The 22,394-nt window shown below is 45.6% G+C and overlaps 1 protein-coding gene across 9 annotated transcripts in view; it reads right to left on the minus strand.

Annotated features, from left to right (window-relative positions):
• LOC309665996 (solute carrier family 23 member 1-like) overlaps nt 1-22,394 on the minus strand; it is a gene marked incomplete at its 3' end in the record, with an annotated part of 72,479 nt that overhangs the window by 27,599 nt on the left and 22,486 nt on the right. For 8 of the 9 annotated variants that reach the window (XM_082472999.1, XM_082473000.1, XM_082473004.1 and 5 more), the window contains exons 5-12: nt 16,974-17,155; nt 15,928-16,048; nt 14,677-14,833; nt 13,597-13,850; nt 4,886-5,050; nt 4,381-4,489; nt 3,086-3,181; nt 1,623-1,796 (exon numbers count right to left, since the gene is read on the minus strand). In XM_082472999.1, coding sequence (XP_082329125.1) covers nt 1,623-1,796; nt 3,086-3,181; nt 4,381-4,489; nt 4,886-5,050; nt 13,597-13,850; nt 14,677-14,833; nt 15,928-16,048; nt 16,974-17,155 — 1,258 coding nt within the window. Of the gene's footprint in view, nt 1-1,622; nt 1,797-1,845; nt 2,857-3,085; nt 3,182-4,380; nt 4,490-4,885; nt 5,051-13,596; nt 13,851-14,676; nt 14,834-15,927; nt 16,049-16,973; nt 17,156-22,394 lie in introns of those variants that run through there. The other variant, XM_082473005.1, reaches the window with a different exon arrangement.

A 22,394-nucleotide genomic window follows, 5' to 3' on the forward strand; every position in this document is an offset into this window, starting at 1 on the left:
ACACCGGGTACTTGTGGCACACCTGGGTTCAGGACATTGTTTTGATGGGTTCTAGAGAGTTCTGGAGCCCACCACACATCCTGCATGTTCTAGGAGCCCAGGAACAGTGTTGACCTCAACCCTGTGCTCCAGGACATCAAGGTAGAATCAGCTACATCTGCTTCTTCTGATAATAAAGACTCCTGAATGGAGTCCAAGCCAGATCCCACAGTGTTCTGAGTGCTTTCTGGTGAGGCCCCTGGGCAAAGAGTGCATAAATGTCCCTGGGCCTGTACACTGGGTGTGATGGTTAATTTTATATGTCAACATGGCTAGGGCATGGTACCCAGGTATTTGGTCAAACATTATTCCAGGTGTCTCTATGAAGGTATTTTTTTTTTAGAAGAGATTAACATTTAAATCAGTAGAGCTTGAGTAAAGCAGATTACCCTCCATAGTGTGGGTGGGCCTCATCCAATCAGCTGAAGGACTGAATAGACCAAAAGATTGACCTCCCCCAGGAAGAGGGAATTCTGCCAGTGACTGCCTTCAGACTCCAGCTGTAACTCTTCCCAGCCTCCTGGTCTACCCTGCAGACTTTGGACTTGCCAGCCTCCACAATCACATGAGTCCATTCCTTAAGTCAATCTCTCTCTCTTTCTCCCCACCCTGCCCTCCCACCACCCCCATATATGTATGTGTGTGTGTGTATACACATGTATATATCTCTCTGCAGACATGTATGTGTATACACACACACACACACACACACCCCCATTGGCTCTGTTTCTCTAGAGAATCCTGACTAATCCACTGAGGATGCAGAGAGAACAGGTTTGCCTGGCTCTTTACAGTTTATATATCATAACAACAGTGGCTCCGCTCCACTGAAGGCCTCTCAAATGCTTTGACTGTTTAATGTCCCTGTGAGAACCTGACATGCAGGTTAAGTCTTAGGATCCAAACCTGGTCCTGACTCCACAGCGCCAGAGCCCACTGCCTCACTATACCGTCCTGTGATGCACAGTCTGACCCCAGGGACTGGCGCTGGGGCTGTGCAGGGATTGTAGCTTTGCTGGCCCTTCAGTGTTTACAAATGGCAGGGGCCTGGCGGGGAGGGGCCTGGAGGGGAGGGGCCTGGAAGAGGAAGCGTCTGGAAGAGAAGGGCCTGGGGGTGCTGGCAGGGCCTCCAGCCTCTTTGGGGAGGAAGAGAACTGTTCCCGTCACCTTTCAGCAAACAGCCCCATCTCCGTCCCCTGCCCCACCCAAAGCCTCTTCCTCCCGATGCATCAAAATACTGCCAAGAGGACTGGTTTACACTGGAGATGGGAGGGCTGGAGCACAGTGGAAGGAAGCAGCTTGGGGCCAGACCTCGGTGACTCAGTGACTGGGTCAAAGCACGCTTGTCGTGGTCTTAATCTAATAGTTATTTGGCTGCCACCATGTGCGGGGTGCAGAGGTACTCGAGAGGGCAGGGTCCCCGCCCCACGTGAGCGGGGAGCTCAGCACATTGGGTGGGGGACAGTGAAGGCTTTGGGACGTGCAGAAGGAGCGCTCTCACATCCTGGTGTCTGTGGCGCCCTTGGGCCGCTCTTCTGAGGGGTCCCGGGAGCAGAGCGTGAGCTGGCTCGCTCCCGCCTCACCTGTCCCGCCACGTGCCAGCCTGGGCCAGAAGGGGAGGCACCGGGTGCAGGAGGATGTGCAGAACCTGGTGCCCATCCCCCAGGGCAGGCTGTACACCTCCGAGACCTTCGTAGTCTCCTCAGACTCCTCCTGGATTTGATTCCACGCCAGGAGGCCTCTCTCCTCCAGGCTTCCTACCGGGAGACAGCAAGCAGTCAAGACTGGGCCCTGAGGGAGGGGGCGGAAGCCTCTGGCACCCCCTGCAGGCACGCACGAGGCCTCGTCTCAGTGCCCTGCACCCGACTGCAGCCCCTCCTCCTCCTCCTTCTCCTCCTCCTCCTCCAAGCCCATCCCAAGAATCAGCTCAGCTCAACTCAGCTCATCATCAGGTGCTCCCTGAGCTCTGGGGTATGACCTTCTATGAACTACTGTTCTTTCCTCATCTTCTGGAGCGAACCTTTCTATATTTCAATGTTTCTGGAATGCAGATGCATTTTACATTTGGTGGAGAGAAGAAGTGTGGGACACGGAATACCACGAAGCAGGAGCTATCACGGAGGTCCTTTCAAGGGGCCGTGGGAGGATCTAGAAGGGAGCACTGAAAGCCACCAGTGAGGGCAGCTCTGCGCTCTTCACCCCAGCGCTCATGGGCTTGGTTTGCTCACCATCACACTTACTGCCCTGTACTGTAATGGTCTGTTTTCACGTCTCTCTCCCCTATTAGCCTGTGAGTTTCTAGAAGGCAGGGGGGCATGTGTTGCAGCTCTTTGTATCCTCAATACAGAGCACCTGGAACACAGTGCACTTGCTGTGGTTTTTATTAGAATATGAATAAATGAACACATGCGTTCTCTCCCTCATCAACTAGACGGCAGGCTCTAAGAGAGCTGGGGCTGTGTCTTTTGCTTTTTGCTTCTGGTGTATTTCTCACCTTAGGGTCCTTTTATGGGCTGAATTGTGTCCCCCCCCCTCAAAAAAATCATGTTGAAGCCCTAACCCCACAAACCTCAAAATGTGACTGTATTTGGAGATCAACTCTTTAAAGTGGTGATTTAGTTAAAGACGAGGTTTTTAGGGTGGGCTCTAATTTAATCTGACTGGTGTCTTTATAAGAAGAGGAGATTAGGACACACAGAGAGACAACAGAGATGCACACACAGGAAGGAAAGGCCATCCATCTGCAAGTCAAGGAGAGAGGCCCCAGGAGAAACCAATCCTGCCAACACCTTGTTCTTGGACTTCTAGCCTCTAGAACTGTGAGGAAATACATTTCGCTTGTTTAAGCCTCCTAGTCTGTGGCATTTTGTGATGGCAGCCCTAGAAAGCTAGTACAGGCCCATACACCCCACCCAGACGCAGGGCCCACTCAGGGTATGCTGTGGCCAGTCTCACATGAGAACTGGGGCTAGAGAAGCAATGTGGGTGACCCAAATGCTGACCACCTACCCAAACTGTCAGCTTACAGAGCAAAGGTGAGCCCTACCAGGGATGGTGTTGTCCAGTAGAAAGCCCAGAAATCCACCAACAAACATGCCCGTGGTCAGCAGCACCTGGATGACCTGGTCCAACTGGAGAATCCCTAGAGTGAAGACAAAAGTAACAGGGATTAAAAAATGGGCAGAGGATCTGAATAGAGATTTTTCTAAAGAAGATATACAGATGGCCAATAGGTACATGAAAGGTGTTCAACATCAGGGAAATGCAAATCAAAATCACAGTGAGATATCATCTCACACCTGTTTGGCTTTTACCAAAAAGATAAGAACTAGGAAGTGTTGGCAAGGATGTGGAGAAAAGGAACCCTTATGCACTGTTGGTGGGAATGTAAATTAGTGCAACCACTATGGAAAACAGTATGGAAGTTCCTCAAAAAATTAAAAAATAGAATTACCATATGACCCAGTAATTCCACTCCTGGTTATTTATCCAAAGAAAATGAAAACACTAACTCAAAAAGATATATATATGTAAAGTTAGTTAGAAAACACTAACTCAAAAAGAAGGTGCACAGCCACCTTCATTGCAGCATTATTTACAAGAGCCAAGATATGGAAACAACCTAAGTGTTCATCAATGGATGAATGACTAAAAAAAATGAGGTATATATTTACAATGGATATTATTCAGCCATAAAATCTGGCTATTTGCAACAACTTGGATGGAACTTGAGAGCATTATGCTGTGACATAAATCAGATAAAGACAAATACTGTATGATCTCACTTATTATATATAGACTGTTAAAAAAAATACTCATAGAAAAAGAGATCAGATTTGTGGTTACCAGAAGCAGGGGGTGTGAGGAGCAGGAACTGGAGGAAGGTGATCAAACGGTACACACTTCTGGTTGTAAGACAAATAAGTACGAGGGATGGAATGTACAACATGACGACTATGGTTAACACTGCTGTATGATATATAGAAAAGTTGGTAAGAGAGTAGATCCTAAGAGTTCTCACCACAAGGAGAAAATTTTTTCTTTTTTTTCCCATTTCTTTTTATTGTGTCTATATGAGGAGATGGGTGTTAACTAGACTTATTATGGTAGTCGTTTCACAATATATGTATGTCAAACCTTTATGCTGTACACCTGGGACTCATACAGTGATGTATGTCAATTATATCTCAATAGAACTGGAAATAAATAAGTCATGGTGATGTAATGTACAGCATGGTGACTACAGTTAATTTTTTAAAAAAGTGACAGGAATTCCCAGGGACCAGGGACCCCACCTGCTCTGCCCCTGGAGTGATCACAGTCTAGAGGACGGAGAATCACCTGTGTGGAGCCTCTCCGGGTTCTTGTTCACCCAGTTGGGAACAGCAAGCCCACAGTAGATGGAGAAGCCAAAGATGAAGAGGTTTCTGGACGAGTTCATGTCCACGTACTGCAGGAGAGAGGCCCCCACGGCAGAGCCGGAATGATCAGTACCTGTATTGCACGTCAATCAAACACCCTCCCAACCACCCCCCCCCCACCACTTGAGACTGGAGGGGGAAGTTGGACTCAGAGGGCACACGTTCTTAGCCAAGTCCCGACTCCCACTTGACCCTGGGAGCTGAGTGGTCTGGATAATCCAATTCAAACTGATGCAATTTTGTTTTTCAGAAATTTGGATGCTTCTGGTTATTTCTTTCTCCCATTTGGGGCCAGTGCGGTTTCTGGGACTGAGGATTCCCTTCCCCTCCTCCCTTGTCCCCACGCTGTTCCATTCATCTCCATCCCCATGGGCTCCTTTCAGCAGATGCAATGCTGCTGCTTTCCTAAGGGTGCCTTGCCTCACCTGAAGATTGGAAATCCCCACGGCAGTGATGACCCCAAACATCACCAGGAACATGCCTCCGATCACAGGGGTTGGGATGGTGGCAAACGCAGCCCCGATCTTCCCAAATACGCCCATCAGGAGCAGCACGCAGCCCGCAGCGACAATCACCATCCTGCTCCCTACCTGTAGCACTCAGGGAGATGGGGGAGAGACGAGGAGCTCAGCAGCAGCTAGGCCACACACCCTGGAGGCCTCTGCCCTGCTCCTGGGGCATCACAAACAATGGCTCCAGGGGACCAACAGGAGCAGCATCGACTGACCCAGAAATGGCCCCCCTCTACTCCCACATGGTGCTGGCGAAAGGATGAAGGTGTGACCTTGGGTCCCAGCCTCTGCCCTCACCTCTCCTCTCTGCTGCTCTCATACATGACTTCAAGTCCTGACTCCAATGCTCCTTCTCTAGGCAGACTTTATAGTGAGGCAAGAAGTCTCTCTTGGGAGGGAGTGGCCCAATGCTTAAGAATGGGGTTTGAGAGCCAATCCCAACTCTGCCTCCAACTAGCTGTATGGCTTCACGCAAGTTACCTAACCTCTCAAAATGTCAGCCTCCAAATTTACCAGGTGGGATTAATAATACTTACTTCACAATCTCATTTTAGGAGGCCAGCATTACCTTGATACCAAAGCCAGATAAGGACAGAAAAGAAAAGAAAGTACAGTTGACCCTTGAACAATGAGTTTGAACTGTGTGGGTTCACTTATATGCAGATTTTTTTCAACAGTAAATACTGTAGTACTAAACAATCCATGATAGGTTGAATCTGTGAATGTGGAACCACAGATATGATGGAACCATGGATATGAGGGACCACGTGTATAGAGGTCCAACTATAAGTTATACATGGATTTTCGACTGCAAGGAGGGTTGGTGCCCCTAACCCCACCCCACTCCCCATATTGTTCAAGGGTCAACTGTACAGACCAATATCCCTGATGAATATAGATGCAAAAACTATCAACAAAATGTTAGCAAACCAAATTTAACAGTACATTAAAAGGATCATACACCGTGATCAAGTGGGACTTATCCCTGGGATGCAAGGATGTCTCATCATGTGCAAATCAGTAAATGTGATACACCTCATTAATAGAGTGAAAGATAAAAACATATGGTCATCTCAATACACACAGAAAAGGCATTGGACAAAATCCAACATCCTTTCAGGATAAAAAAAACTTTCAACAAATTAAATATAGAAGGAATGCACCTCAATACAATAAAGGCCATATACAAAAAGCCCACAACTAACATCATACTCAATGCTGAAAGGTTGCAAGCTTTTCTTCTAAGATCAGAAACAAGACAAGGGTGACAACTCTCACCACTCCTATTCAACGTATTACTGGAAGTCATAGCCATAGCAATCAGGTAAGATAAAGAAATAAAAGGTATCCAAATCAGAAAGGGAGAAGTAAAATTATCTTTATTTGCAGATGATATGATCTTATATATAGAAAATCCTAAAGACTCTACCAAGAAATTGTTACAACTAATCAATGAATTCAGTAAAGTTGCAGGATACAAAATCAACATACAGAAATCAGCTGCATTTTTCTACACTAACAATAAAACATCTGAAAAAGAAATAAAACAATCCCATTCACAATAGCATCAAAGACAATGAAGTACTTAAGAATGAATCTAACCAAGGAGGTGAAAAATATAAGACTCTGATGAAAGAAACTGAGGAAGACACAAATAAATGGAAAGGTATCCCATGTCATGACTGGAAGAATTAATATTGTTAAAATGTCCATACTACCCAAAACCATCTACAGATTCAATGCAATCCCTGTCAAAATTCCAATGGCATTTTTCACAGAAGTAGAAAAAAAAAACCTAAAATGCTTATGTAACTACAAAAGACATCAAATAGCCAAAGCAATCCTGAAAAAGAAAAATAGAAAAAAAGCTGGAGGCATCACACGTCCTGATTTCAAACTATACTGCAAAACTACAGTAATCAAAACACTATGGTACTGGGCTTCCTTGGTGGCACAGTGGTTGAGAATCTGCCTGCTAATGCAGGGGACACGGGTTTGAGCCCTGGTCTGGGAAGATCCCACATGCCGTGGAGCAACTAGGCCCGTGACCCACAATTACTGAGCCTGCGCGTCTGGAGCCTGTGCTCCGCAATAAGAGAGGCCGTGATAGTGAGAGGCCTGCGCACCGCGATGAAGAGTGGCCCCCACTTGCCACAACTAGAGAAAGCCCTTGCACAGAAACAAAGACCCAACACAGCCAAAAATAAATAAATAACTAAATAAAAACATCTGATTGTCTTTAAAAAAAAAAAAAAAACACCATGGTACTGGCATAAAAATAGGCACATAGACCAATGGAACAGAATTGAGAGCCCACAAATAAACCCATGCATATATGGTCAACTAATACTTGACAAGGGAGCCATGAAAACTTAATGTGGAAAGGATAGTATCTTCAATAAATAGTGTTGGGAAAACTGGACAACCACATGCGGAAAACTGAAAATGAACAACTATCTTAACACCGCTCACAAAATTTAACTAAAAATGGATTAAATACTTAAATGTAAAACTGGAAACCACAAAACTCCTAGAAGAAAACACAGGGAAGCTTCTTGACATTGGTCTTGGCAATGATTTTTTTAGGATATGACACCAAAAGCACAAGCAAAAAAAGTGAAAATCAGGGACTTCCCTGGTGAACCAGTGGGTAAGACTCTGTGCTCCCAGTGCAGGGGGCCTGGGTTCGATCCCTGGTCAGGGAGCTACATCCTGCAGGCATGCTGCAACTAAGAGTTCACATGCTGCAACTAAGAAGTCCGCACACTGCAACAAAGATCCCATGTGCCACAACTAAGACACAGCTCAGACAAAAATAAATAAATAAATAAATATAAATTTTTTTTTTTTAAAAAAGTGAAAATCCAGAAGTGGGACTACATTAAACTAAAAAGCTTTTGCACAGCAAAAGAAACAATCAACAAAATGAAAAAGCGACCTATTAAATGGGAGAAAATATTTGCAAACTGTATATTGGATAAGGGTTTAATATCTAAAGTATATAAAGAACTCATACAATTCAATAACAACAACAACAACAAACAATTTTAAAATGGGCAGAGGAACTGAATAGACATTTTTTTCCAAAGAAGACATAAAAATGGCCAACAGGTACATGAAAAGATGCTCAACATCACTAATCATCAGAGAAACACAAATCAAAACCACAATGAGATATCACCTCACACCTGTTAGAATGGCTATCATCAAAAAGACACAAGGTAACAAGTGCTGACAAGGATGTGGAGAAATGGGAATCCTGTGCACTGCTGGTGGGAATGTAAATAGGTGCAGCCACTATGAAAAATGGTATGGAGATTCCTCAAAAAGTTAAAAATAGAACTACCATATGATCCAGCAATTCCACTTCTGGGATTATCCAAAGAAAATGAAAACACTAACTCAAAAGAATATATGCATCCCCCCCACCATGTTCATTGCACCATTATTTACAATAGCCAAAGTATGGAAACAATCTAAGTGTCTGTCAACAGACGAATGGATAAAGAAGATGTGGTATATACAATGAAATATTATTAAGCCATAAAAAAGAATGAAATCTTGCCATTTGTGACAACACGGATGGACCTTGAGGGCATTACATTAAGTGAAGTAAGTCAAACCGAGAAAAACAAATACTGTATGATAGCATTTACATGTGGACTCTAAAAAAGCTAAACTTGTAGAAGTAAAGAGTAGAATGGTGGTTACCAGGGGCTGCTGGGTGGGGGAAATGGGGAGATGTTCATCAAAGAGTACAAGCTTTCAGTTAGAAGATGAATACGTTCTGGGGACCTAATGCACACCATGGTGATTATAGTTAACAAAAATGTATACTTCAAAGTTACTAAGATAGTAGATCTTAAATGTTCTCACCACAAAAATGAAATGGTAATTATGTAATGTGATAGAGGTGTTAGCTAATGGTAGTAATCATATTGCAGTACATAAGTGTATCAAATAAACACATTGTACACCTAAACTTACAAAATGTTATATGCCAAGTGTATCTCAATAAACATAGGGGAGGGAATTGATGTGCCTGGGGCACAGTGACGCAGGGTGAGAGACAGGAGATGGGGTGGAAAGCAAGGAAAGGCCTCTGTCATGAAGTGCTTTAAGGGCCATGGAAAGGAGTTACAATAAATTCCAAAGACAAGGCATAAACAAAATGTAGTATATACATGCAATGGAATATTATTCAGTCTTAAAAAGGAAATAAATTCTGACACCTGCACAACATGGATGAACCTTGGATATTAAGTGAAATAAGCCACCCACAAAAAGACAGATACTGTATGAGTCCACTTATATAAGGTACCTAGAGCAGTCAAATTCATACAGACAGAAAGTAGAATGGTGGTTGCTAGGGGCTGGGAGAGGGGGGAATAAGGAGTTGTTCAATTGGTACAGATTTCAGTTTTGCAACAGAAAAGAGTTCTGAAGATTGGTTGCACAACAATTTGGATGTACTTAACTCTACTGAACTATACATTTAGAAATGGTTAAGAGGCTAAATTTATGTTACGTGTATTTTACTACAATTAAAAATAATGAATCCAAAGACAAAGGAGACTCAGTAGAGTTGTGTTAAGCAGGGTAGTGACATGATGTGATTTACATTTCAAAAAGTTCCCTCTAGGAACCCTCCTACACTGTTGGTGGGAATGTAAATTGGTGCAGCCACTATGGAAAACAGTATGGAGGTTTCTCAAAAAACTGAAAATAGAATTGACATACGATCCAGCAATCCCACTCCTAGGCATATATCTGGACAAAACTCTAATTTGAAAAGATACATGCACCCCTATGTTCACAGCAGCACTATTCACAATAGCCAAGATATGGAAACAACCTAAATGTCCATTAACAGATGAATGGATAAAGATGTGGTGCATATATACAATGGAATATTACTCAGCCATTAAAAAGGGTAACGCTATTTGCAACAACATGGATGGACCTAGAGATTATCATACTAAGTGAAGTAAGTCAACAGAGAAAGACAAATTCCCTATGCTATCACTTATATGTGGAATCTAAAATAGGACACAAATGAACTTATCTACAAAAAAGAAACAGACTCACAGACATAGAGAACAGACTTGTGGTTGCCAAGGGGGAGCAGGTGTGGGGGAGGGATGGATTGGGAGTTTGGGATTAGCAGATGCAAACGATTATATATAGAATGGATAAACAACAAGGTCCTACTGTATAACACAGGGAACTATAGTCAACATCCTGTGGTAAACCATAATGGAAAAGAATATGAAAAATGTTATATAAAACTGAATCACTTTGCTGTATAGCAGAAATTAGCACAACATTGTAAATCAACTATGCTTCAATAAAGTTTTTTAAAAAGTTCCCTCTATAAGTCACTTCATTATTATTAATTGATACATTTTCTCAATTAGGACAAATTAGATTTTCTCAACAAGCAATTATCATGGATTATGTGTAAACTATGATTCCTCCTTCATCTATCCGGAGGTTCATTAAGATACAGAACAGAGACAAGGCTCCTCCCCATGGCATTATACAGCATTAACTGGTCCAAAATCAAGGACCAGTTGTGCTAGAGTCACTACTAATTGCTATTACCTGGTTTGCATAGGGTTTCTCAAGCAGCTAGGAGTTTGGGAATGCTAAAGAAGTATGTTTCACCCGCTTAGAGCAGCTATTAGATCTGGAAATAAAAAGTTTCTACAAAGGTTAAAAAAAAAAACCACTCTGCTGTGAAGATTATGGGCTCTGGTCCACATCCCATCCCAGTGCCAGGCACACACAGCTGTCACACGCTAGACAGTAATGATTGTTGTGCTAGTCAAGGGTTGTATCTGGGGTTTGAGTGACAGCTACCAGTGAGACAAAAATGACCTCTGACCTGGAAGCATTCAGCCTCATCCTCAAAAGTTAGAGTTGTGCTGCAAATGTCTGAATATCCCATCATGAGTCTATTATCAATGAATGTGCTTAGGTAGTTCTTGAACCTCTTCTCATGCATTTGTTTCTACTCCCAGTCCTTAAAAGATACTCTAGTGTAGTTTCAGTTTTGCAAGATGAAAAAGTTCTGGAGATCTGTTGCACAGCAATGTGAATACACTGAATACTACTGAACTGTACACAAAAATAATTAAGATGGTAGATTTTATATGTCTTTTACCACAATTTAAACATTTTTTTAAGATACTCCAATGTCAACAACTTGAAGTCCATTAATGCAGCAATAAAGCAGCAGATTCTGCCTTTGCTTATTTTTCTTTCCAGTTTAAGAGCTAATTTATTTAACTTTCTTCATTAGAAGACAAGTGATAGGAATTAACCACATCAAAATAACTTTTTTTGTTTACAACCCTAGCAATGAACTGTGGGAACAAAGACATGAATCTAAGCACAACAGATCAACTTGTCAGGTTCAACCAATACCCTTTGGATATGCTAATGGTCTCATAAAGATGGCAGGTCATCCCCAATCCTACTACCACAGAATTTATCATGCAGCCCTGGGCGTCTTTTGGTCTCAGGATTCACATCTGGGCTGGGAGCCATGACACCCTAGAGAAGTGATGGGAGATCTCTGGCCTTCAGCCTGATTTCTCCCAACTGACCAGGAGAGAACCAAGGATAGGTCAGAGCCCATGAATGCAGATGCAACACGGGGCCACAAGGGGGAGGTATGAGTCCACACCAGAGTTAATCGGTCTCCTGCTGGATTTATACCCTGTTTGGTGTCTATGTATCTTTTCTTGCCTGCTCTTTCCCTCTCCTGTAAAGGGTCTTAATTTAGAAATGATACATCAAAAATATTTTTTGTTCTGTTTATTGAATATAATTTTCTGGTCTGCATGAGATATCTTCCTTTCAGCAAGAAAAATATTTGCTGCTTTATACTTACATAGCCCATTCCCACATTTCTGTGTGGGTCAGTGGCCCTCACGTGGAAAAATGTTCCTCTCACTTGCACTAAAGGTCTTGAAACTTTGGGAAAATGTCAAAGAGTCCACAGTGTCCAAGCACATAGAACTTGCCATAGGGCTGGGTGCTGGCTCTGCTGTTTGCTCACAGATTTTAGCTCTCACTATGGGCCAGAGGCCATGCAGGGTACAGAGGTAGATAGGTCCAAGGGAGCTATCAGAAAATACAGGGTGGGAATGTGGGTGGAGAAAAGTGAGTATTTTCCAAAGCTCACTTCACTTGTGCTGGGAAACACTGTACCTATGCACTGAAGCATACAGGAAAGCAACATCGTGATAATATTCTTTTCAAAGTCACCTTAGAAAGCACCATCTTGGGGACTTCCCTGGTGGCGCAGTGGTTAAGAATCCACCTGCCAATGCAGGGGACACGAGTTCCATCCCTGGTCTGGGAAGATCCCACATGCCACGGAGCAACTAAGCCCGTGTGCCACAACTACTGAGCCTGCACTCTAGAGCCCGTGAGCCACAACTACTGAAGCCTGCACGCCTAGAGCCCGTGCTCCGCAAGGAGAAGCCACCGCAATGAGAAGCCCGCGCACCGCAACGAAGAGTAGCCCCCGCTCGCCGCAGCTAGAGAAAGCCCACGCACAGCAACGAAGACCCAATGCAGCCAAAAAAAATAATAAGAAGAAAGCACCATCTTGAAGAATTCTTGCTGACCTTATGGGGCTTTCCTGTGGAAAATGGAGCCTGGAAGAGATTTTAAGCTGGGACTAATTTAATTGGGTTCTAGAAAGATCCTTGGGCAGCCGTGTGGTAGCTAGATTAGAGATGGGCAAGATCCTGGGAAGACACAGTTAGGGATACTGCCATGTCCAGGTGGGAGATGATAAAGCTGTGATACTGGGCATGGAGACAAGAGGACAGGAGGGCAGCACGCATGTTGCAAAAATAAAATCCACTGTGAGAAGCGCACAACAGAGAGAAGTTAAGGATGACTGGGTGAATTCACTAAGACAAGGTTTACGGGAGGAGAAGTAAGGATGAGGGCATGGACTGAGCATAATAGAGGCCATTCTGAGTGTGAGGTACCCTTGCGACATTCACATGGAGGTGACCACAGCCAAGAAGGTCAAGTATAGTAAGCAAAATAAAGGCTCCTCAAAGATGTCCATGCCCAAACCTGTGAATATGTTACCTTAATGGCAAAAGGACTTTGCAGTGTGATTAAGTTAAGGATTTTGAGATGGACAGAGTAGCCTGAGTTATCCAGGTGGGCCCAACCTAATTACATGCATCCTTATAAGCAGGTAATCTTTCCCAGCTGTGGTCAAAGGGAGACGTGACTAAGGAAGAAAGGTCAGAGAGATGCCATGTTGCTGGCTTTAAAGATGGAGGAAAGGGGCCATAGCCAAGGAATGTGGGCAGCCCCTAGATGATGGAAAAAACAAGGAAATGGATTCTCCCCTGGAACCTCCAGAAAGGAACACGGCCCTGCCAATACCTTTACTGCAGCCCCGTGAGACCCGCGCTGGAGTTCTGACTTCCAGATCAGTAAAATAATACATCTGGGTTGTTGGAAGCCATCAAGTTTGTGATAATTTGTTGCAGCAAGAGTAAGAGGCTAAGACACTGATGACAGATTCAGGTACCTAGCCTGCCCGCCCACCACCCCACCCCCGTAGCCACTGTCAGCAGCCTTACCCTGGTGATGCCCAGCGCGCCGACATTCTCGCTGTAGGAGGTGGTGCCGTTCCCCGTACCCCAGGCCCCGGCCAGCAGGCAGCCCAGGCCCTCGATGCCGATGCCCCGGTTGATGGCGTGCTTCGGAGGGGGTGGTGCCCCCACCAGGCGGGCACAGGCATAATAATCGCCTACTGACTCCACCATTGAGGAGGTCACCCCCGCGGTGATCCCAAAGACCCCAGCCAGGCTGATGGTGGGGAGGCCCCACTGCCCTGAAAATGCAGAGCAGACGCAAAACTCATCTGGAAGGTGACAGGCTGCTGGACCCCAAATAATTCCCTTGCCAGGGTTCTCTGGAAGGCTTTAAAGACCAGGCAACACGTCTTCCAACCCAACAACTGTCCTGAAGCTGTGTCTCAGACTCCTGCCCTCCCATGCCTCCCTGAGGATGGGTCAGAGGCCCTGACCTTGAGGTCACAGTGCACAAAAAGAACCAGAAACCGGGCCTCTTTCCAGGAAGGCCTTGAAGCCTTTTGAAGGCTTCCAGGATTCTTACTCAGGGAGGTCCTGGCTCCCCAGTCCATGAGGCCAGGACCTCCTCACCCCCCCAGCTGGAACGTGGTTATTCTCACACCCTGAGCCAAGAACTGCAGGGAAGGGAGATGCCCTTGACCAGCAACCCAGAAATGTTCTAATTCAGTCCCAAGCCTCCCTTGTGTGGGATCCACCAGTTCCATGAGGAGACCCAAAGGTTGGCTAAGAGGTCAGGATCCCTCTGTGCTTTCCCCACCCCCAGTTGATGGGGCCTGAGCAATGTGGAGGAGGGGACGAGGCATGCGGGCCAGGAAGGAGGTAGGGCTGGGAGAGGGAACCTTTGGTCCACCACCCCCAAAGGGTTCTTAGGACCACCCAAGGGTCTCCTTCCTCTCTTAGGGGTCTCATATGGACTCCGCGGGGCCTGTCGCTCCTTGCCAGATCCCTTGGAGGAGATCCCGCCCCGGCGCTACTCATTTCCCCCTCTGGTGCCTGAGCCTCATGGGCAGTCCTGGGAAGCATATGCCCCAGGCAAGATGGGCCCCGGAGTGGGCGTCTCGTTACCTGGGTAAGGGAAGCGAAACCACGGAGCCTGGCTCAGGACGTCGCCCTTGGTGTCTGTGCGGGCCAGGTACCCGTAGGCTGCAGGCGCCGAGGGGAGGGCGTTGGTGACTGTGAGCACGAAGCACAGCAGCCAGGAGATGCAGAGCGCCAGCAACACCTGCCGGAGGGAGGCGCCCTTCACACTGGGCCCCACCCCTGCGCCTGCCCACACCTCCCAGCGAGGGTGGGCGAAGGAGGGAGTCGGGAAAGCTCTATGAGATGAGGAAGTGTTGGGTTACAAACCCTTCCAGTGACAACAGGAATCTGCTGTGTCAGTGGATAATGAACACATTACAGGAATAGAGAAACTAAACCGTGGGGAGACCTTGTGTCAAGTAGAGGCAGAAATGTCTAGGAAAGTGGACAGAGCCTGGGTCAGAAGGATTGCAGTCTGACTCCCTCTCTATTGCTTGCTGGTCACATGACCCTGGATCAAATTCCCTGAGCCTCAGTGTCCTCATTTGTACAATGGAATTAACAACCATTGCTCTGCAGAGCCTGAGGCAGGATTTCTTAAAGTGGGGTCCTCAGATATACTGACTTTTAATCTCTGATGGTAGAACCCCAGACATCGGCATTTTTAGCAATGTCCCCAGGTGATTCTTACGCATACTGAACTTTTGAACCACTGGCCTACAGGGTTGCTGAGGGATCAATGAGATCATTATGTGGAAGTATCTTTTTATAACGCAGAATGTATATCACAGATAAATTGAACCTGAAAACACATTTGTGTGGTTGGCAACGGCACCTACTTGACAGAGTGGAGCAAATTCAACAGAGAAGGCTCTGAAAAAGGAGACACCATCACCGTCAGCAGGATCTGAATTATCCAGGAGCCAATGAGAAAGAAACTGATCTAAGCAACTTAGCCCTTAGTTTTGCACCTTTAGCGGTGAGCCTGGCTGTCTCCCCCAGTGCCATGCTATGAGGACGGCCCAGGAACACGAGAAGACTGTCCCACAGTGGTGCCCAGGGCGGCAACCTGGGGCGAGTTCTCTACTCCTGGGGGAGAAGCAATGAGGGAAGATCTGGGACGGCATTACACCAAGGCTCCCACCACCCGCGGGGCAATTAAGGGAGGCTGAGGGGGAGAGGCCGCTGCAGGTGGAGAGCATTTGACTTGGGGGCCATCGGGGAGAGCAAGAGGCTGCCCCTCACTCTCCAGGTGAGTCAACTAAGAATGGCAGAGGGTGGGGGGGCGCTTCTTACAGGGAAGACCTGAAACAAGTAGAACTTAGAGGTGTGACACTTCTTCTCTCGTCCGTAAACAGGCACAGGCACCGCGATGTTTTTCAGGTACTGAGAAAACAGCACGATGAGGAAGATGGTCCTGAAACAGAAACAAACCACACCCGACCTGGCGAACTTGGGCTCGTCATGAGCGAGGGTCCGGGAAGGCGTGCCACCACGTGTCTCCGGGACTATGGGGCAGTGGCTGTGCTGGGAGGGTCCCCATCTAGGCCCTGCTCTGCAGTGTAGGCAGCACCCTGCCAGTTCTGAAAAGGTGGGCGGGCCCCTTTCAGAGGCTGCTGGTGGCTGAAGAGGAACAGTGGGCAGGGGCCTGAGAAATAAGCATGGCAGCTGCACAGACCCAGACTGAAGCCAGTGAGGCCAGAGTCAGACCATCTTCTCTCCCAGGTGGTCCTGCAGGTCCTTGTGGTCAGAGCACAACAGGCAGAGTGAATGAGCACGTCCAGGGTCAGCCCCACGTCCCTTCAAAGCTCTGTTTAAATGCCGAAGGCCTCTTTTTCTGGGACGCCTTCCTGACACCACCCCACCCCCCACGCCCAGCAAGCTGGCTGTCACCACCCCGTCCCCTGAACGAGCCGGCACACTGTGACTCTCATCACTGTCTCCTGGTGTCACAGGTACTTGGACCCAAGTCTTATCCCTCCACTACGCTACAAAATGCTTGAGAGCTGAGGCCATGTCGTTGCACCCTTCCCAGGTGCTGGAGGTTTACAGTATTTGCTCAGTGAAAACCTAGGAGGCAGGGGACGGGTAGAATCAGCTGTCTGTGAGCACTGCACTAAGTATGTTTATGCCCTGCCTGTGATGGACTGACTGTCTGTGGGGACTGGTAACAGAGGAAATGGTAATAATACACTCTAAGTAGCCATTTCACTGCTTCTTAAGGTATCGTGATGTTTGTGAAAGTATCTGTAAACCACCAGAGTTTGCCAATATCCAGGACTCACTCTTCTCACTGGGTATCTTCCTCCAAAGATGGCCCACCCTCCCCAGAGGGTGCTTACGTGGCGGCAATCCCCCAGTGGATCCCGGCGTCATTGCCCGCAGAATCGAAGAGAGGCAGGGCCACCAGGGAGATGGTCGGAGCAATGGTCAAGGGGCCGATGAAGCGCAGGAGGAAGCCAATGAGGCCTGAGAAGCCCACCAGCATCTGGACACAGGAAGCAACCATGATGGCTCCCTGCAGCTGAAGAGGAAGCGTGGGGCTCAGCACCTGGAAGCCTGCGGCAGGGCCACCCAGATTGGTGGTACCTTCAGAGGCAGTGCAGGGGCAAAGCTGGACCCCAGAGGAACTGAGGGAAGGCGAGCTCGGACCTCACTCCTCTCTCCAGTCCTCTATTTCCAACTGTCTGTTGGACATTTTCACCTAATGTGAAGTTTTCCAGGAAGTAAATTTCAAGATTACCTATTGATCGTAGTCATAACGTAATGACTCGTAATACTGGCATCACCCAGTTATGTACTGAACATCTTGTTGCTTTACTTGTCTCTGTTTTCCTACTTTCTATTGCAGAGGTTGGCAAAGGTTTTCTGTAAAGGACCAGAGAGTGAATAGTTGAGGCTCTGTGGGCCGTACAGGCTCAGTTGAAACTTTTCCAGGCAAGATGGGAACAAATGAGCTTGACTGTGTTCTAATAAAACTCCACTGATAGGCACTGAAATTTGAATTTCGTACAATTTTGACATGTCATAAAGTATTATTCTTCTTTTGATTTTTTTCAACCATTTAAAATATAAAACCATTTTTAGCTTGTGGGCTATAAACAAACAAACAAACAAACAAACAAACAGAAAACAGGCAACGAGCCAGATTTGGCTCATGGGTTGTAGTTTGCCAGCCCCTGATCGATTGGACTGATTGAGTTTTACTTTACTTCTCCTTTTTTACTTTGCTAATATGAATGTTCTTCATTTTACCCTTGAAAATTTTCCTTGCTTTGAAGTCTGCTCTTCCTGAAAAGAAAGAAGTCTGACTCCTGCTTTCCTTTGATCAGTGTTAATGTGGTATATTCTCCATCCATTTACTTTTAATCTACACGTGTCTTTATATTTAAAGCCGGTTTCTTCTGGACAACATACGGTTGGGTCTTGTGTTTTGATCCACTCTGACAATCTCTGTGCCTTTAGACCAATGACGTTCAAAGTGATTATTGATATAGTTGGATTAATATCCACCATATCCGTTATTATTTTCTATTTGTTGCCCTTGTTCTTCGTTTCTGTTTTTGTCTTCTACTCTTTTTCTACCTTTTGTGGTTTTAACTGAGCTTTTTTTTTCCTCTCCTTTCTTAGCATAACCATTATCCTTTTTTTTTCCTTTAGAGTTTGCAATGTACATTTACAGCTAAGCCAAGTCCCCCCTTTTTTTCTTTCTTGCCACACCACGTGGCTTGCGGATCTTAGTTCCCCAACCAGGGATCAAACCCATGGCCTCAGCAGTAAAAGCATAGTCCTAACCACTGGACCACCCGGGAATTCTCCCAAGTTCACTTTCAAATAACACTATACCACATCATGAGTGGCGTGAGTACTTTATAGTAACACAGCAATCCTAATTTCTCCGACTTAGCCTTTTTATCATTGCTGTCATTCTTTTCACATATACATAAGCATACACAAGGATATAAAAAATTTAAAACCACCATAATACTGGAAGGTGAAGTTTAAGTTGGTCTAATGTGTTGAAAACTGAGCTTGCCATCTCTTCCCAGAGTTTTCTACATTTTCTGCTACCACCACTTTCTAAAAATATAATCATTACTTACTTGTCCTCTCTATTACTTCTTATCTCCCAGAAAGTAATGACACCCCTATTGGTCCTATATTTGCCTCACTTTCATTTGTGGCTAGTATCGTGATGTAGAGTTGGACTGCTAACCATCAGTGGCTTCAAGCCTTGAGATGCGTGTGAACAAATTCAACTCAGTGAAACATGGAAACTCTACCTTAAATTCCAATAGGCTGGCTCAGTGAATTAAACCAATCCATCAATTAGTAAAAGGAGGTTGAAACTTGAAAGAACTTTCCCTTGTTTACAGCACTGGTGAAAAACACTGGACCAGCAGATGGAGCTAAAATACCACAAATAAGACTCTGGGTTTGCACTCACTGTTGGACACTTGAAGGTGATGTGGGAAAAAAATAGTGGAGGCTACAGTCTTAGATCTGGGCAAGAGGAACTCCCACTCTGGGCCCTGTGCTTTAGAGCAGGGGTTGGCAAACTTTTTCTGTAAAAAGCCAGATAGTTAACATTTTAGGTTTTGTGGGCCACATATAGTTTCTGTCACATATTCTTTTTATAACTTTAAACAACTTTTTAAAATGTAAAAACCATTCTTAATTGGTGGGCAGTAAAAAAAACAGATTACAGGCTGGATTTGGTCCAAGAGCAATAGTTTACTGACTCCTGCTTTAGAGGACTCACAAACACAAAAATAAATGGTAAATGTATTTAAAAAACATGGTTGTGTCTGTAACTTGGGATCCTGTGCTCAGTGCAGGCACAGCATGACCTAAACATCCCTAAACATCCTCTCTCACTACTAATACCGTGTCCTCAAAACACAAAGTAACTGCTTCAGACGATTGCAGTGTTGAGGCAGACATGTCATTAGAACACAGGTAGAATTCAAGCAGCAGAGTGCTTAGGTAGGAGAAGAGACAAATTAACTTGTCAGATCTTTCCTCTTGGATAGTACGAAGGCAAGAGATTCTTGCATAAAAAATTATAGTTCTCAGTAGGTCTAAGTGGAAGGGAAATCCTGCCCCTGGCATCTAGCAGAGCAGGGTAAGGAAACTGATGAAATAAAATTTATATTTTAAGGCAGGACAAGTAAAAAAATTAAACATAAAGTTCTCTCTGTGTGTTTGTTTGGGCCTCCTCCCTCCCTAATGTGCAATGTGAACCTGCATGACACATTAACCAGAGCTCCTCAAAGATGAGGGGCTGCTCAACCGGAAAGATCAATTGTTTTTCTTTCTTCTGATGCTAGCAATGTAATTTCTTAAAAGAATAGCATTCTCTCCCTGCTCTGTAGGGGGTCATGGTGACTGGCTGCTCACTTTGTACCTGCTTATCTGGACTATGTATCCCTGGTGAACTTTACGTAAAATATCAGTATGTCATTTTGATGTTCGATCCTTTGTCTCAAAAATGTATATGACCGTGGCTTCAACTTCTAACAGGTGGAAGAGTTCCCAGAGCTTCCTGAGAATCTGCTTCCTGGGTTTATAATCCTCAGCTTGGCTCGAATAAAATTCCATTTTTTCCTTCTTAACTTGATAGTTAATTAAATTTTCGTTGACAAAATCCACTTCTTATTCTTTGCTTAGTTTTAATTTGGATTTACGAAAGCCAAGTATTGGCTCCCTGGGGGACAGGAGAAACAAAACAAAACAAAACCCCCCAAAACCTCAGACCACATGTATTTTGTGATTCATGCTATTGATGATATGATAAAACTAGGCTGCACTGAAGAAGAAATACATCTTGCTTTGGAATAGGTGGTACAACACACAGCATTTGAAGACTGGCCAACGGACCTGGCAAAAATCCAGGGCCCACCAGCTTCAAAAGTGAAATCCTTAGGTATATCTTGGTCTGGAACTACATGGAAAAGTTCTTTAAACATTAAAAACCTCTGTTAACTCTGGGTCCACCTTGAGAAAAAAAGGAAGCACAAGGACTTGACAGATCATTGAAGTACGTCCACATCTGGGTGCACTGTTGGACTGTATACCAGAGCATGGCCACATGCAGAAAGGCTGCTTTTGAAAGGGAAGAACAGCAGAAGGTTCTGGCTGAAATTCACAAGTTATGGCTCAGACTGGTCTCAGAGTGGTGTCCTGACCAGCACAGTGCTCCTGAGCCGTCAGAAGCGTCAGTGGTTCCGTCACGCTGAATGAGGACTGACCCTGGCAGACGCCTGGTGCTTCAGCTCTGCGTGGGGCATTTGGTGCGGAGGCGGCCCAGAGCAGCTACTCAACTACTCTCCCTCTGAAGGACCATTCCTAACTAGTCTGCTACTGGGCACTGTTTGGAATTACAGCACTACTGAATGGCACCAAATAACTCCAAGATCAGAGATCCCAATGGTACCTTGAGCGATGTCAGAAAGACATGCAAATAAGGAAGGGGGTCATCAACAGAATGTGCTGATTAAAGGGAAATCGCTATATTCAGGAAAAGAAAAGGCAGTTACACAAGGAGGGGTTCACAGGATCCATGAGTAAGTGACAGTCCCCCTCCCCTGGGTGGACACTACCTCACGGGATAATCTATCTCTAATAACAGAGACTTGGATCCCACTATGTGGGTCTTTGAATTAAAAAAGCACTGCTTGGGGGAACTTCCCTGGTGGCGCAGTGGTTAAGAATCCGCCTGCCAATGCAGGGGACACGGGTTCGAGCCCTGGTCCGGGAAGATTCCACATGCCGCGGAACAACTGAGCCTGTGCGCCACAACTACTGAGCCTGTGCTCTAGAGCCCGTGAGCCACAACTACTGAGCCCACATGCCAAACTACTGAAGCCCATGCACCCAGAGCCTGTGTTCCACAACAAGAGAAGCAAGAAGCCACGGCAATGAGAAGTCTGCGCACCACCACGAAGAGTAGCCCCTGTTCGCCGCAACCAGAGGAAGCCTGCCCGTAGCAACGAAGACCCAATGCAGCCATAAATAAATACATAAATAAATAAATAAATAAATAAATTTATAAAAAAAAAAAAAAAGCACTGCTTGGAGTCTTGCCAAAGGTGCTGCTCACCCACCTGAGGAAGACTGAGACTGAATGAGTGTAACACTGCAACAGAAGGACCTTGATGGAGGAAAGAAGGCAAGTCTAAGTCCAGCCACAGGACCAAGCTGTGTGTGATGTGACTGACAGTACACACATAAGCCCCCAGAGTCATCCCTTTAGAATTATCTAGGTTCTTGGGCTGTGGCCAATGGACTAGCAGTTTGGTCTGGCAAGTGATCGTAGAGGCTCCACTGAAATTTCACCTTTTACGGGACAGGACTTTATAGTCAAATCTCACATACTGGTGGTTCACGTAGATGCCCCTATGTCTTAAAAAGAGGAGGGAAGTATGATTTTGAATGTAGTCATTAGGGGCCACAAGATGACACCTCGGGCCACAAGCCATGCATATGTGGGCTCACAAACTACATAATCTCCATCTCTATCTGAAGTCACTTGTGTTGCCCAGGATGATCCAGATTGCCAACAGCGATGGGCACAGGTGCCTCTGGTGGGAGGATATGAGGATAAATGGCCCATCACAGAACTGACAGGCTGCCTGTACTGGACAGTCCACAGAGCATGGGAGGTTTTAACACTTTTTTAAACTGGTATGGACAGTGTTTCTGGTTTGAGCTTTGCCTATCCTGCCACTGAAGCCCTGGCTCAGGCTACAATAAAGAGACTA

The sequence above is a fragment of the Balaenoptera physalus genome, assembly GCF_965194825.1.
Source record: "Balaenoptera physalus genome assembly, chromosome: 8".
NCBI lineage: Eukaryota > Metazoa > Chordata > Mammalia > Artiodactyla > Balaenopteridae > Balaenoptera > Balaenoptera physalus.